Here is a 12,306-nt window from a genome sequence, read left to right as displayed (position 1 = left end):
AAAGCAAAATCTGGCCCAATTTGTGATCGCAGTTGGAATTCTTTTCTCTTCCTTTTTTTTTTTTTTTTAAGATTTTATTTATTTTCAGAGAGAGAGAGAGAGGAAGGGAGAGCGCAAGCAGAGGGTATGATAGGTAGAGGGAGAAACAGGCTCCCCACTGAGCAAGGAACCCAGGACCCTATCCCCGGACTCTGGGATCACGACCTGAGCTGAAGGCAGATGCTTAACTGACTGAGGCACCCAGACACCCCTCAGTTGGAATTCTTTACTATATTTGCCATAAATTTTCACAAACTACTCAAGAAATTTTTTAAAAAGTTGCATAGATCTTTAAAGTACATGAATATAGATTCTCTCCAATGATAAAGCCTAGCAGATATAGTGGGTGAAATTTCCCCAAATGTAGCACAATGATTATTTACATCCCCTTTTCCATTTGTATCTATTCTGACATTAAAAAAACTCTGTGAATTTAGTAAGTAGTTGTCAATGCATAGGAAATTCAACGTATAGTTTATAATTCTCTTCTTAATTGACTCTGTCAGCATCATTCTACACGACACCCCAAAAATCTTCTTCATGGACCTTCTAGGGTATTGGGATCCCCCATGTTCTTCTCTCCTCCCCAGTTGCCCCTCTTTGCTGGTTCCTCTCTCCCTGATCTGTATGGGTCTGAACTCTTACCCTAGGCTCCCTTCTCTTCTCACCATCAATGACTTCCTGAATGATCTCGTGGCTTCCGTAGCCACATACTTATCCACCGGCCTAGCTAGCAGGTCTTCTATCGACTAAACTTGGCCTCTAACAGTCACCACCTCAGCCACCACTGCATCCAAACCACCATCATCTCTTGCTGGCCTTCCACATGTATCCTCTGTGCCATCAAATGTTATCCCTACAACTCAACAGGAATGATCTTTCAAAAATGCAGTTGTCCATTGCAGGGTTGAGTTTTCGGTGTACAACAATTCAGATGTAAAAAATGCAATCTGATTTTCCTAAAACTAGACTTAATTTTTACCCTTTAGTGCTCATTTCCATTTTCTAGTGTTACATTATTATTTTTTTTAAAAGATTTATTTATTTATTTGAGGGAGTGCATGTGCATGAATGGGGGAGGGGCAGCGGGAGAGACTCTCAAGCAGGCTCCCTGCTGAGCGCAGGGCTGATGCGGGGGGCTGGATCCCATGAACCTTGAGATTATGACCTGAGCCGAAATCACAAGTTGGCTACTCAACCGACTGAGCCATCCAGGAGCCCCAAGTGTTCCATTATTTTTAATGAGTCTGAGTTAAACTCAGTCTCTTTCAATTTTCTTAGTGTCTTCTGAGTAAACTTAGTCATTTGAGGTTTCTGACCCTCCTCTTTTCTCCCCGGGGCCACATCCAGGTTGGGAGTGGGGTGGGGGGGTGCTTTTGCAGCCTCACAGCATCAATGAAGTTAGTCCTTCCGCTCTGGAGCTACATCTCAGACTTTCACTGGCATCTGCTGAGAGTAACTGCTCTCTAGTCTCTGGTCACTAGCATCTACTACTTCTGCCAACGTCTTCCCTTTCTCCTTGGTTCTGGGTTGTCGGGTCCACCCAGATCCTCTGTGTCTTTAGGCCACTTCACAGTCTTTTGTGGGCTCTTCCCCTGCTGTTCTCTGGGACACAGGACAACTCAGATGTTTGCCAAGTTCGCCTTAAAAAAGCATCATGGAGTATGTAACCTCTCTCTATAGAACAAAAAGGCTCTTTCTCCTCTAAACCTGAAGTTAAAGAAATGTCACTAAATTAACAATCCTTTCCACATAACTGAAATTTTATTCCTGGCATTTTTCTTAGGTCCATTTAAAAAATGTCAGATTGAAGAATAAAGTGAATGAATTCAACTTTCTGATAATACTCTGCTGCTTTAGTTCTCTCCAAAGTCCTCAACAGAGAATTCTGAGAGAGAAAAACAGAGTTGGAAGCATCATACTTCCTGATTTCAAGCTATATTATGAAGTTAGAGTAACCAAGAGAGTAGGATGTTGGCATGAAAACAGACACCAAGATCAATGGAACAGAATAGAGAATGCAGAAATGAACCCAAGCATATACGGTCAACTAATTTTTGACGGGGACACCCAGAAGACACAAGGGGAAAGGATAGTTCCTTCAACAGATGGTGCTGGGGAAACTCGATATCCACTGGCAAAAAAATAAAACTGGACTCCTCTTACATTGCAAAAAAAAAGCACCTCAAAACAGATTAAAGACTTAAACATGAAACCTGAAGCCATAAAAATCCTAGAATAAGACACAGGGAACAAGTTCCTTGACATTGGCTTTGGCAATAGTTTTTTGGATACAACACTCAAAGCTTAGGAAACTATCAAAATAGCTTCTGCTAGGCAAAGGAAACCATCAGCAAAATAAAAAGGTGGTGTATGGGATAGGAGAAGGTATTTGCAAATCATCTATCAGGTAAAGAGTGAATATCAGATAAACAGTTAATATCCAAAATATACAGGGAACTCACACAACTCAATAGCAAGAAAACAAGCAACCCCAGTTTAAAATTTGGCAAATGACCCGAAGTGACGTTATTCCAAAGAAGATATAGCAATGGCCAATAGTAAATGAAAAGGAGTTCAATATCACTCATCATCCAGAAAATACAGATCAAAATCCCAATGTGATATCATTTCAACATCTGCTAGGAGGCATATTATCAAGAAGGCAAGAGAAACAACTGTGGCGAGAATGTGGAGAAAGGGGACACTTACACACGGTGGGGATGCAAACTGGTGTGGCCAGTCTGGAAAACAATATGGAGGTTCCTCAAAAAAAGAAAACTAGAACTACCCTCCCATCCAGCAATCTCACTTCTGGGTACATAACCAAAGGAAACGAAATCAGTACCTCGAAGAGATATCTGTGCTCCCATGTTCACTGCAGCATTACTCACAATAGCCAAGACATGAAAACAACCAAAGTGTCCACCAACAGGTGAATAAAGACGACGCGGCGTGCCCGCACCCACGTACACAATGGAGCATTATTCAGCGATGAGAAAGAAGGGAGTCTTGCCATTTGGGATAGTATGAGTAAATCAGGAAGACATTAGGCTAAGTGAAATACATGAAACAGAGAAAGAAGAAAAATGCATGATCTTGTATGTAGAATCTAAAAAAAAAAAATCAAATGCACGGAAGCAGAGAACAGAACTGTGGTTAGCAGCCACGGGGAGGTGGGAGGATATGAGATGTTGGTTATGGGGCACATGGTTGCAGTTATGTACGATCACTAAGTCTAGAGATCTAATACACAGCATGAGGATTATAGTTTTTAATACCGTACTAAATACTGGAAATTGGCTAAGAGACTCTGTCTTGGGCACTCACGTCATACACACACCCAATGATAACTGTGTGAAGACAAGGTATGTTAAGTAGCTTGACTGTAGTAATCATTTCGCTGTGTGTATTTTGTATCAAATCATCAAGTGGTGCACCTTAAATATACACAATTTTTATTAAACACACATACACACAGTCCCTGAGATGTTTAAAAGTGTAAGTCATAGCAAAACATCAGTAGGCTCTCCTCCCTCCCCATCTCCCCGTCCCTAGGAAGCCACCTCCCTGCCCCATCCCTCCTTCCCCCTTAAGCACAGGGCTGGCTGCTTACACAGGGAGCCAGGCCTGCTGCACATATAACCAAGAGGGAAGCCAAAATCCCCACCTTTCCCCTCTATCAGCAGACCATCTGTGCATGCGTCATAGGAGCCTATCAAACCAATGGGCATCTGGGCTCCAACGTGTTAAGTCGCTTCTTAACAGCAAGGGGTTCTGGGCCAGTGCCTGAGAGCAGTGGCGAGAAAGTGCCAGAGAACCACTTTTTTTTTTTTTTTTTAAAGCTTTACTACAGCTTTTACTTGAAAATAATGTGACAGCATAACTGATCGAAACATTTAAGATATTTTCCCTTCCTCCCCTATCAGACAAAGAGTCAGGCTCATCTTAGTATTTTCCTGACTAAGGGATTTTCACAGAAGCTGCGTGAGGTGAGCAGCATTTCCAGGTCGGGGAGGGAGGTGCCGAGAGAGTGTGAAGCCTCCAAGAATGTGATGGATACGAAATACAGATCCTCCCAGACAGAGGTCAGCAGGGGTGGTGATAAAGCTTCAGAGATGATGGCTACTTGGAGCATGTGTGGACCAGGTGAGACTCCCAACCTAACCGTTTCCAGGAGCAACCTAACCTGAAGTTTCCAGGTGGAGGAGCAGGAGCTCCTGACTTGAAGGGGTCATGAGGCCAGTGAGGAGATGGGTGTCGCAACAGTAACTCTGTGGGTAAATAACTAGTGACCTCAAGCTCTACCTGATCCTTGGGTGGGTACATAATGCCACAGGGCCTTTGCACGGTCTTGGAGAGGGGAAGGCCTGATAAATACTGAGTCCGAATCCCCTACCAGTTTGGTGACATGGGAGCCGAGGGTGACTTAGGTTGACCAGAAGAAAATGTAATAATGCATTTGGGTTTGTACAACTGAATGGAGATTTGAACCTTCCATACTCTACTTAAGGTTGCAGACATTGACAGAAGGAATGGATATATTTTATTTTTTGCTCCCTCTTATCAAACCTGCACCCTGCCTCACTCCCCCAAACTCCATCCCTTTCTATTCCCTTCTGGTGTCATATGCCAAGTTCTTGTGAAAGTGTATATAAAGGGAAAAAGAAAAAAAAAAAGAAAGAAAAGAGAAGAGAATGAAGTCAGAGAAAACAGGAGGTATGTGGAACATTCTGGAAAGGTTTTTATCTATTTATGAGAGATGGAATGAAATGAAGGTTCTCCCCAAAACAGAACATTAGTTACCTCAAACCTGCCAGAGAATAAAGGTCAGAAACAATAAACAAAGTATCTGGCACTGCCTTTCCCATCAGGAGGTTCTAACTCTACTGATTTTTACCTGAGAGGCACTGTTGAGAAGAAACTCGTCTATTAATTGGCTTATGAGGACAGATACCCAGATAGAGAGGCTTCAGTTGCTGTGACAAAATCATTTCATTCAGTTTTTTCTGCAGAATGAAATATTCTTCAGATAACTCTGATATCTAAAAAGAAGGTCATGTGTCAGATTAAATCAAGGAAAAGAATTCACAGGGCTCCACACGTACCCTGGGGGCTGGTAAATGCTTGACTGGCAGCCCCCCAGACTCTTCTCCAGAACCCACCCTGACCCTGGTCTGAAAACCCAAGGTCTGGAAAAGTCCTCGCCTGGCCAAGCCTCCTCCCCCTTCGTGCTACTTGCGCGTCTCACATTTTCCATTTAAAACGGCCAAACGTGTCACGCTACTCGAAGCGTTCCATCCTGATCAACTCCTCCCGGGGTTCCTGAGACCAGGCTCCTGACCCTGTCCCTCCGCAGCAATTTTGCCTGTAGAAAACCTCTTTTGCCTTGGATTGTGTTAACCCCGTCTTTTCCTTTCCAGTGTTCTCAGCCTGACTTCAGGCCACTCTCCTCTCCTTCCGCCTGGCCCCTCTGCCTCCGTCTCGTCTCGTCTGCCTCCGGGCTCTGTTACACAGCTGTGCTGCAGGGCCGCATGTGGGGCTCCTGCTTTTTTGCCTCTAGCTTCGTCCCCGTGGAGCACTGAAGCTACCCCTGGGGCATTTTTAGCCAGCTCCAGGGAGACAGCTTGGAAATTCTACATCTCCTCCACATCTCTGACACATAGTAGGTCAGGATTTGAATCTCCAATCCGGTCTTTAGGGTGAGAAAACGTATGCACCAAGGAAAAGAAAGACCGTATGTGTATTAAACTCTCTATTCCCATGTACTTAAAAAAAAAAAAAAAAAAAAAAAAGAACAGGAGGGCTCTGGCAGAGCTGTAGGAACAGCCAGATGTTGGAGATGTTTGGGCCACACCTCTTAACATGAAAGAGGGGTCCAGGAGCAGCTATGGTGTTTTTATATGGACTCACTGTCAGAGACAAAATGCAGAGTTTAGGGTCCATGAGTATTAGGCAGTCCCTCTTTGATCTAACTCATGATGAGATCCGTCCCTCCATCCCTCTATCCACCCCTCCCTCCCTCCCTTCCTTTTTAAAAGTAGGTTCCATGCCCAGCATGGACCCTGATGCAGGGCTCGATCTCACAATGCTGAGATCAAGACCTGAGCTGAGATCAAGAGTTGGACGTGTAACTGTCTGAGCCACCCAGGTGCCCCTAATGATATTTCTTCCATGATTTTATATGCTATTGACTATTCTGGCAATGCATATTAACTTACAATATGCACTTTAGAGGTCATCTAGTTAAAATCCTTCACTTTACATAAGAGAAAATAAAGGTGCCCACGCACAAAGTGATTTACTGCAGGTTGAACACCTAGACAGAAAGAAAGATCTGGAATCGGCATTTCCAGGAGCTGCTCGCTGTGGTCTCCCCTCCAGAGCACTGATTATCAACGTTCCATTCACAACCCATGAGAAGCCCTAAAGCCATCTGCCTCCTTCGAGAAACAGCTGAAACATGCCTACTCATGGTACAGATATTCTCCAACAGGGAATCTTTCTTTGTGGGTTTTCTCTATGGCCTCATTGTCATGGTGTAACACGTAGAGTTTCATCTTCATTGCACATATGTCTGAGTATGGCTATGCCTAATTTTGAAACCTAGTGAGGTCTACTCAAAATTTGGGGCAGAAAAAGCATAGACTTCAGAGGATTTATAAAACTTTTTTTTCTTTGGCTATAACGAAAGATCTCAGGTATGGAAATTTGCATTGTCAAATGCCAACATTTTAGTTAGCTGGTCTCTTTACCATACAAGATTTCTGTCATATCTTACATTAGTTCTTATGACACATTGTTATAAAAAATTATGGCTATTTGAATAGCAAAACCCTTGAGGCATTACAAAAGAGGTTTGCAGTTTCATAAAAACAGATGAAATAATGTATCAGTTACTCATGAGCTGGAGGTTTACTTCAGTCACTTTGTGGTTCCCCGGATTTCTACTAGTAAATCTATTTACATACCTGTTTTGAAAAGATGGCCAAATCACATGCTTCTTTCTCGAAAACTGCTTTCGGGTCTTTGTCATTCTTTGTCCTGAAATTACAGGATCCCTCATGTTTTGTGGGACAGGAATACAGATCGTGAGTATTTCTTGCTACTTCGGTCGGTGTCGCAACAATCTTTTGATTTTTAAGAGAAGACGTCCTGTCCTTCCTTACTTGCTGCCTTCTCTTGTAGCCCCGGAATTTGCTCTGAATGAACACGGCTGCTCTATCTTCTTCCTGCACTTGGACTGTTGCTTCGGACTGTCTCTCTTGGGCCATCCCCGGTCTCAGACGGCCGCATGCTGGTGCTTTCTGGGCGACCACCGATGTCTTCTTCTCCTTTTCCTTGCTATCTGCGTTTTGGTGGACTGACTCTTGGCTCAGACTAGGTTCCAATGTTTTTTTAAAAGAAGGCTGCTTTGTCTCATTTTCCACTGACCAAAGTCCTGGGGAGCTTGGCCTTTCTGATAGGGCCTTCCTTTCTAGATATATTGCTTTGGATTCTTCGAAATTCCTTTCCTCTGCATACCTCTGGTAGTAATTCTGGACCACAGAGTCCTCCTTCTCCACTCTCCTTAACTTACTGTTCTCTTCCGGGTCTCTCATGCACTTCTTTTTGGGGTGTCCTTCTGCCCAAGGGTCTCCCACCAGCTGGGGTTCTCGCTTAGCCTCTTCCCCAAACATGTTATTCATTTTGTTCTGAGTTTGATATTTTCTGTTGTTATTTTCAATGGCCGGAGCGCCTTCCTCTTCAGCTTTGAAAGTAGAAGTCTTCATCACAGATGTACTTCCCTTATGGTTTGGAGTTGGAATGACTATTTCATTAGTAGAGACTGCATTTTCTGTCTGTTTCTTCACAGAAGATTCCCTGGGAGAAACAGATCGCATCTGAGTACAGGATATGAACTGGAAATTATTCACCGCTTCCGGCAATAGCTACACACTACGTGGTGTTGGGACAACGGTCCAAAGGGCAAAACAAGCTCAAAGTAAAAACTTCTCAAGTCACGTTAATCAAGCCCTTCCCAAACGTTCTCTCTGACAGCAGAAGTTGATGGCCGCTCAGATTAATGATAAAACCAGTTTCAACTTTGGGTGAGAAATATCCTAGCATGTTTTCACCCGAGGCATCAAAATTTTAGGAATTTAATCACTTTAAGACATGACTTTTTCAAAAGGAAGCACCTACAGGGAGGAGAAGTTCTGGAAAATATGCCTAAACTGGAAACTAGCAAGCCAGGTGTGTTCACTAGGCTGATGTGCCGTATGAACCCGAAGTCTGCTGATCACAGGAAGTATCCTACAAAATTAAAGGGAAGCAATGTTCCCGCTACAGTTCATGCTCATGTAATATGCTGACCCAAACTGCACAGCTGTTACTTTACCAATATCCTTCCAAAATGATTTTCCCTTACCCTGAAGATAACATCTTCTCTACAGCCTTTTTTTTTTTTTTAAAGTCACATTGTTTTTTTTTTTTTTTTCTCATAAGAGCAATATGGCCATGAAAAGTGTGCTAAGGTACAGTGAAAAAGTCATAACCTGACATGCTACTTGGGGGAGTTTTGCTAAAAACTTTTCGATTTTAGCTCAGGAAAGCCGTGGAAGTCTTTTGCAATCTGTTTGTACATAAGGACCTATCTTAAAGCTGAACTTGGAAAAAGTTACCGGAACTCAAATTTCCTAATCCCATTGGCTACTTCCTAGGCCTATGACAGCATCTTTAGGTTTATGTGGGAGGCACAGTAAAGTCTCTGTTACTCTGCCAGGAACAGAGAACTAGGTGGGGTACCAAGAACCCATCATTTCAATGAGTGGCTACGCTAGTATTTTGAATACTATGAATACTATGAATACTTTGAATACTATGCTAGTATTTTGAATACCTTCAAAATACCCCCAGAGAATGCCTATACTAGTCAGAATACAAGTAATGAGAAAAAGATAAGCAAACTATATCACAAAGCTATAGTAATCAAAATAATGTGGTACTGGCCTAAAAACAGACTCATAGACCAATGGAACAGAATAGAGAGCCCAAAATAAGCACGCGCATTTATGGTCAATTAATTCATGACAAAGGAGCTAAGAATGTACAATGAAGGTAGAATGGCCTATTCAATAAATGGTGTTGGGAAATTAGACAGCCACACGCAAAATAATGAAACTGGATTCCTGTCTTACATTACTATAAAAACTAACTCAAAATGGATTAAAGACTTGAACATAAGACCTGAAAACCTAAAACTACTAGAAGAAAATGTAGGCGGTAAGTTCCTTAACTTTGGTCTTGGTAATGGTTTTGTTTGTTTTTTTTTTTTGGATTTGATACCAAAAGCAAAGGCAACAAAAGCAAAAAAGAACAAGTGGGACTACATAAAATGAAAAAGCTAAAAAACCGAAAAAACAAAAAAACCAAAAAAACCCACAAAAAAACAAATCAAAAAACAAAACAACAACAACAACAAAACAAAAAAAGAAAAAGCTTCTGTGCACCAGAGGAAACCATCAATAAAATGAAAAGGTGACTTACTGAATGGGAGAAAATATTTGCAACTCATATATCTGACGAAGGGTTAATATCCAAAATATAAGAAGAACTCATGCAACTCAATAGCAAAAAAATAACCTGATTTAAAAATTGGTGGAGGATCTGAGCAGATATTATTCAAAGAAGATATAAAAATGGCCAACAGGTGCATGAAAAGGGGCTCAACATTACTAATCACCCAGAAAAATACAAATCAAAATCATGATGAGATGTCACCTCACACCTGTGAGAATGGCTATTATCACAAAAGACAAGAGAAAACACGTATTGGTGAAGATGTGAAGAAAAGAGAGTGCTTATGCAATGAGAATGTTGTATGTTGGTGGGAATGAAAATTGGTGCCATTACAGGAAACAATATAGAGGTTCCTCAAAAAAACTCAATAGTAATACGAGCAATCCGACTTCTGGCACTATATTTGAAGGAAACAATGATCTCAAAGAGATCTCTGTACTTCCATGTTCATTGCAGTATTTCTCACAAAAACCAAGAGCTGGAAATAACCCAAGTGTCCGTTAATGGAGGAATGGATAAAGAAGTTATGGTATATGTATACAATGGAGTATTATTCAGCCACGAGAAAGAAGGAAATCCCGCCTTTCTTGATAACATGGATGAAATAAACCAGACGGGGGAAGAAAAATACTGCACAGTATCACTTATTTGTGGAATCTGAAAAAGAAAAGAAAAAAAAAAAAAGAAACAGAGTTTTGGCTGTGAAAGGGTTAGGTGGGGGAAATAGGGAGAGATTGGTAAAAGGATAGAGCCTTTCAGCTAGTCAATGAGTAGGAGTAATCACTGTTCAGTAGAACTGAATTTTGCTAAGGGAGTACAACTTAAATGTTCTCACCAAAAAAGCATCAATGAGAACTATGTAAGGTGATGGATGTAGTAATGAATTAAATGGGGAAATCCCTCCACAATGTATATGTATATCAAATCATCATGATGCAAACTTTAAATATAATTTTATATGTAAATAATTTTTTTTTTAAATTTTATTTATTTATTTGACAGACAGAGATCACAAGTAGGCAGAGAGTCAGGCAGAGAGAGAGGAGGAAGCAGGCTCCCTGCTGAGCAGAGAGCCCGATGCGGGGCTCAATCCCAGGACCCCGGGATCATGACCTGAGCTGAAAGCAGAGGCTTTAACCCACTGAGCCACCCAGGAGCCCCTATGTAAATAATTTTTTTAAAAAGATGAACCAGTTCTTGGGATCTTGTGGTGGCTCTTGATGACACTGTATAATGGACTTGAAAGTTGCTAAGGGAGGTGTTCTTACCACACACACAGTTGTAATTACAAGGTGAGGGAAATGTTAACTAACTTCACCGTGGTAATTATTTTACAATATATACATGCATCAAATCATCACGTTATACACCTTAAACTGACCGAGTGTTACATGCCAATTCAATCCCAGTAAATTCGGAAAAAAAAAAAAAAAGACAAGGGGCCTGGGATTGGGGCTGGAATGATCTCTATCTCTTATAGAGAGATACAACTTAGGCATCTTTCCATCAATTCAAGTTTTATCAATGAGGCAAAATCTACATATTTACATCCCTTCCCCTTAATCCCTACCGAGATCCTCCACGTCCCTACTGTACCCTTTGCATATCTTTACAGCAGTGTTAACTCGTGTTTCTGGAATCTTGCATTTATTGGTTATATTTCTTTTCCAAGATTCTGTGAGCAACTTTTAGGACCAGGGTTTTGTCTTAATTTTCTGTGTGTCCCCACAGCTTAACATAAAGCCTTCTGTATGAATGAATTCAGGTGGATCTACTAATATGCACTTAGAAATATGATATGGAGGCTCAAGAGAAGAAAGGGCCAAGGGCCATGTTTTGAAGATTGGATTATGGCTTAGGAATGAATGGCATATTCGATATTAAGGCCATGGGAATGAATGAGAGAGCCCAGAGATGATGATATTTAGATGTGAAGGAGGATTTAAATATGGGGAGAAGAGGAGGAGTTAGCAAAGGATACTTAGAATTAGGAGCAGAAATGTAGAGAGAAGTCTGGCAGAAGCCTAGGAAGAGAAAAGCTGCAGAAGGAAAGGGCGGTCATCAGTGAGAAATGCCAGTGAACTTCCCAATAGGATGAAGAACACAAGAGCGGCCACTGGGTGTTCATTGACATTTAATGGTTCAGTATTCAGACCTGATTAGGTGCAAGAGAGACTGTGAACTTTATTTTGACTTCACAGATTTGGAAAAAATGTATAATGTCAAAATGGCATAAGAATGAACATCATTATACCTTTTATTTTCAAAGTTTTTCTTGTAGTCAAATTCCTGATCATAGGTTTGAATGGTTGTTGCTGCTGTGTTTTTCATGTTAACATTTTCTTTTCTTTGTTTCCTGACTAGATGTCCTCTTGCAGCTGAAACATATAAGGTGGGGAGTAGTGCTAATTAGAATAAAGACAAAGACACATTACTTAAGTAATAGAAACACTTTTTTTTTTTTGACCATCAGTGTCAAAGAGGAAAATGAAAGACTCCAAATAGAACATGTTCATTGAAAATACTGTTCATTAAAAAGTACTGTTCATTAACTAGATTCTTCTAGATGACAAGCTATAGTAAGAAAATAACTAAGGCACCTTTTGTATTAAGGAGAGTCTGGGGATGAAACTGAAATGAAAGAGATTGGCCAAGCTGATGAAAAAAACAAAATGTATTCATTTGCTTAAAATCTGCTGATAACTA

The 12,306-nt window shown here is 41.2% G+C and overlaps 1 protein-coding gene across 1 annotated transcript in view; it reads right to left on the bottom strand.

The window, feature by feature from the left end:
• The window catches only part of MYO3A (myosin IIIA), a gene marked incomplete at its 5' end in the record, with an annotated part of 224,003 nt that overhangs the window by 31,219 nt on the left and 180,478 nt on the right, over window positions 1–12,306 (bottom strand). The window contains 3 exons of the mRNA XM_080811651.1: window positions 4,940–5,084; window positions 7,011–7,902; window positions 11,855–11,978. Coding sequence (XP_080667777.1) covers window positions 4,940–5,084; window positions 7,011–7,902; window positions 11,855–11,978 — 1,161 coding nt within the window. The remainder of the gene's footprint in view (window positions 1–4,939; window positions 5,085–7,010; window positions 7,903–11,854; window positions 11,979–12,306) is intronic.

This window comes from Martes martes (genome assembly GCF_963455335.1).
Source record: "Martes martes genome assembly, chromosome: 8".
In the NCBI taxonomy this organism is placed as follows: domain Eukaryota; kingdom Metazoa; phylum Chordata; class Mammalia; order Carnivora; family Mustelidae; genus Martes; species Martes martes.
The sequence above is the reverse complement of the archived record's forward strand: the minus strand, read 5'-3'. Positions and strand labels throughout refer to the sequence as shown.